The 1,374-nt window shown below is 51.7% G+C and overlaps 1 protein-coding gene across 1 annotated transcript in view; it reads left to right on the top strand.

Moving 5' to 3' along the window:
- The window catches only part of LOC108800657 (ATP-dependent RNA helicase DDX19A), a 24,951-nt gene that overhangs the window by 18,099 nt on the left and 5,478 nt on the right, over positions 1-1,374 (top strand). Inside the window, exons 5-8 of the mRNA XM_018572648.1 lie at positions 331-423; positions 649-751; positions 835-928; positions 1,344-1,364. Of these exons, the coding sequence (XP_018428150.1) occupies positions 331-423; positions 649-751; positions 835-928; positions 1,344-1,364 (311 nt within the window). The remainder of the gene's footprint in view (positions 1-330; positions 424-648; positions 752-834; positions 929-1,343; positions 1,365-1,374) is intronic.

Here is a 1,374-nt window from a genome sequence, read left to right as displayed (position 1 = left end):
CACCGTAGTCATAGGGGTGCTAAATCTAAAGGGGGGACACACCGTAGTCATAGGGGTGCTAAATCTAAAGGGGGACACACACCGTAGTCATAGGGGTGCTAAATCTAAAGGGGGGGGGCACCGTAGTCATAGGGGTGCTAAATCTAAAGGGGGGACACACCGTAGTCATAGGGGTGCTAAATCTAAAGGGGGACACACACCGTAGTCATAGGGGTGCTAAATCTAAAGGGGGGGGGCACCGTAGTCATAGGGGTGCTAAATCTAAAGGGGGACACACACCGTAGTCATAGGGGTGCTAAATCTTCTCATGTTTTCTGTGATTTATTTCAGGAAGCCGCAACTCCTTCAAGGCGTGTATGGCATGGGGTTCAACCGGCCCTCTAAGATCCAGGAGAACGCTCTGCCTATGATGCTGGCCGAACCGTAAGTATTGATCGTCAGTCATGGTGGCCAGCATGCCGCGCCTCTTGAGTCCCATAAGGCATTGTAAGACTCTGGTAGCCCCAGGCATGACTCCCCGAGGCAGATGCATGATGGGATTTGTAGTTAAAGCGAAGCTGGCCGGCATTGCCCACCCCCTGCTTTAAAGACTGCCTTAGCCTTCCACGCTCTCATTTAACTTCCTCACGTGTTCATTTTCCCCTTCAGCCCTCAGAACCTGATCGCTCAGTCCCAGTCCGGGACAGGGAAGACGGCTGCCTTTGTCTTGGCCATGTTATCCCGGGTTGATCCTGCAAATAAGTTCCCGCAGGTAAGCGGAGCGGCCGCCCGCACGAGTGTTGCTGTACAGGTGTTTGCTGGCAATGTACTAACATCGGTCGTCTCCTCCTTCAGTGTCTTTGCCTGTCCCCCACCTATGAGCTGGCCCTGCAGACTGGGAAGGTCATCGAGCAGATGGGGAAGTTTCATCCAGATCTAAAGCTGGCCTGTGTTTTTTGTGAACATTAAAGTAGCATTAAGGTCTGGGGGCGTTCTTTACCTTAATGAATTCTCTGCATTGGGGTAAAAAATCAGCCCAGTACTTTTTTTCTACCCCAGCCATAGGCTCCTTCTGCCATCAATCAAAGGAAGGGGCGTGGCCTGCCACAGGGCTGTGTGTGTGTGTCTATGGACGCACACAGCCGATGCGGGAACGGGTGCGCACGGGTGCCTCCGTTAGAACGATGGTGGCACCCGTGCAGTGATTGACTGACTACTTTCCTGCTCCTAGTCTATGACAATCACACCGTGGCCTATCATGTAGTAGGGTTTTATCTCAACGTTTATGCCTAACATAGCCACTAGTGTCGGGTCTGCAAGTCCAATTCCAGTAGTGTTCATATTTGACAAGTGTGTAAAGCCAGATGTTGTATTCTTAGAAAAGGGTACTCGGTG

The sequence above is a fragment of the Nanorana parkeri genome, unplaced genomic scaffold (genome assembly GCF_000935625.1).
Source record: "Nanorana parkeri isolate BGI_ZX_2015 unplaced genomic scaffold, ASM93562v1 scaffold2092, whole genome shotgun sequence".
Lineage (NCBI taxonomy): Eukaryota > Metazoa > Chordata > Amphibia > Anura > Dicroglossidae > Nanorana > Nanorana parkeri.
Note: the sequence above shows the minus strand (reverse complement) of the source record. Positions and strands in the feature narration are given on the sequence as shown.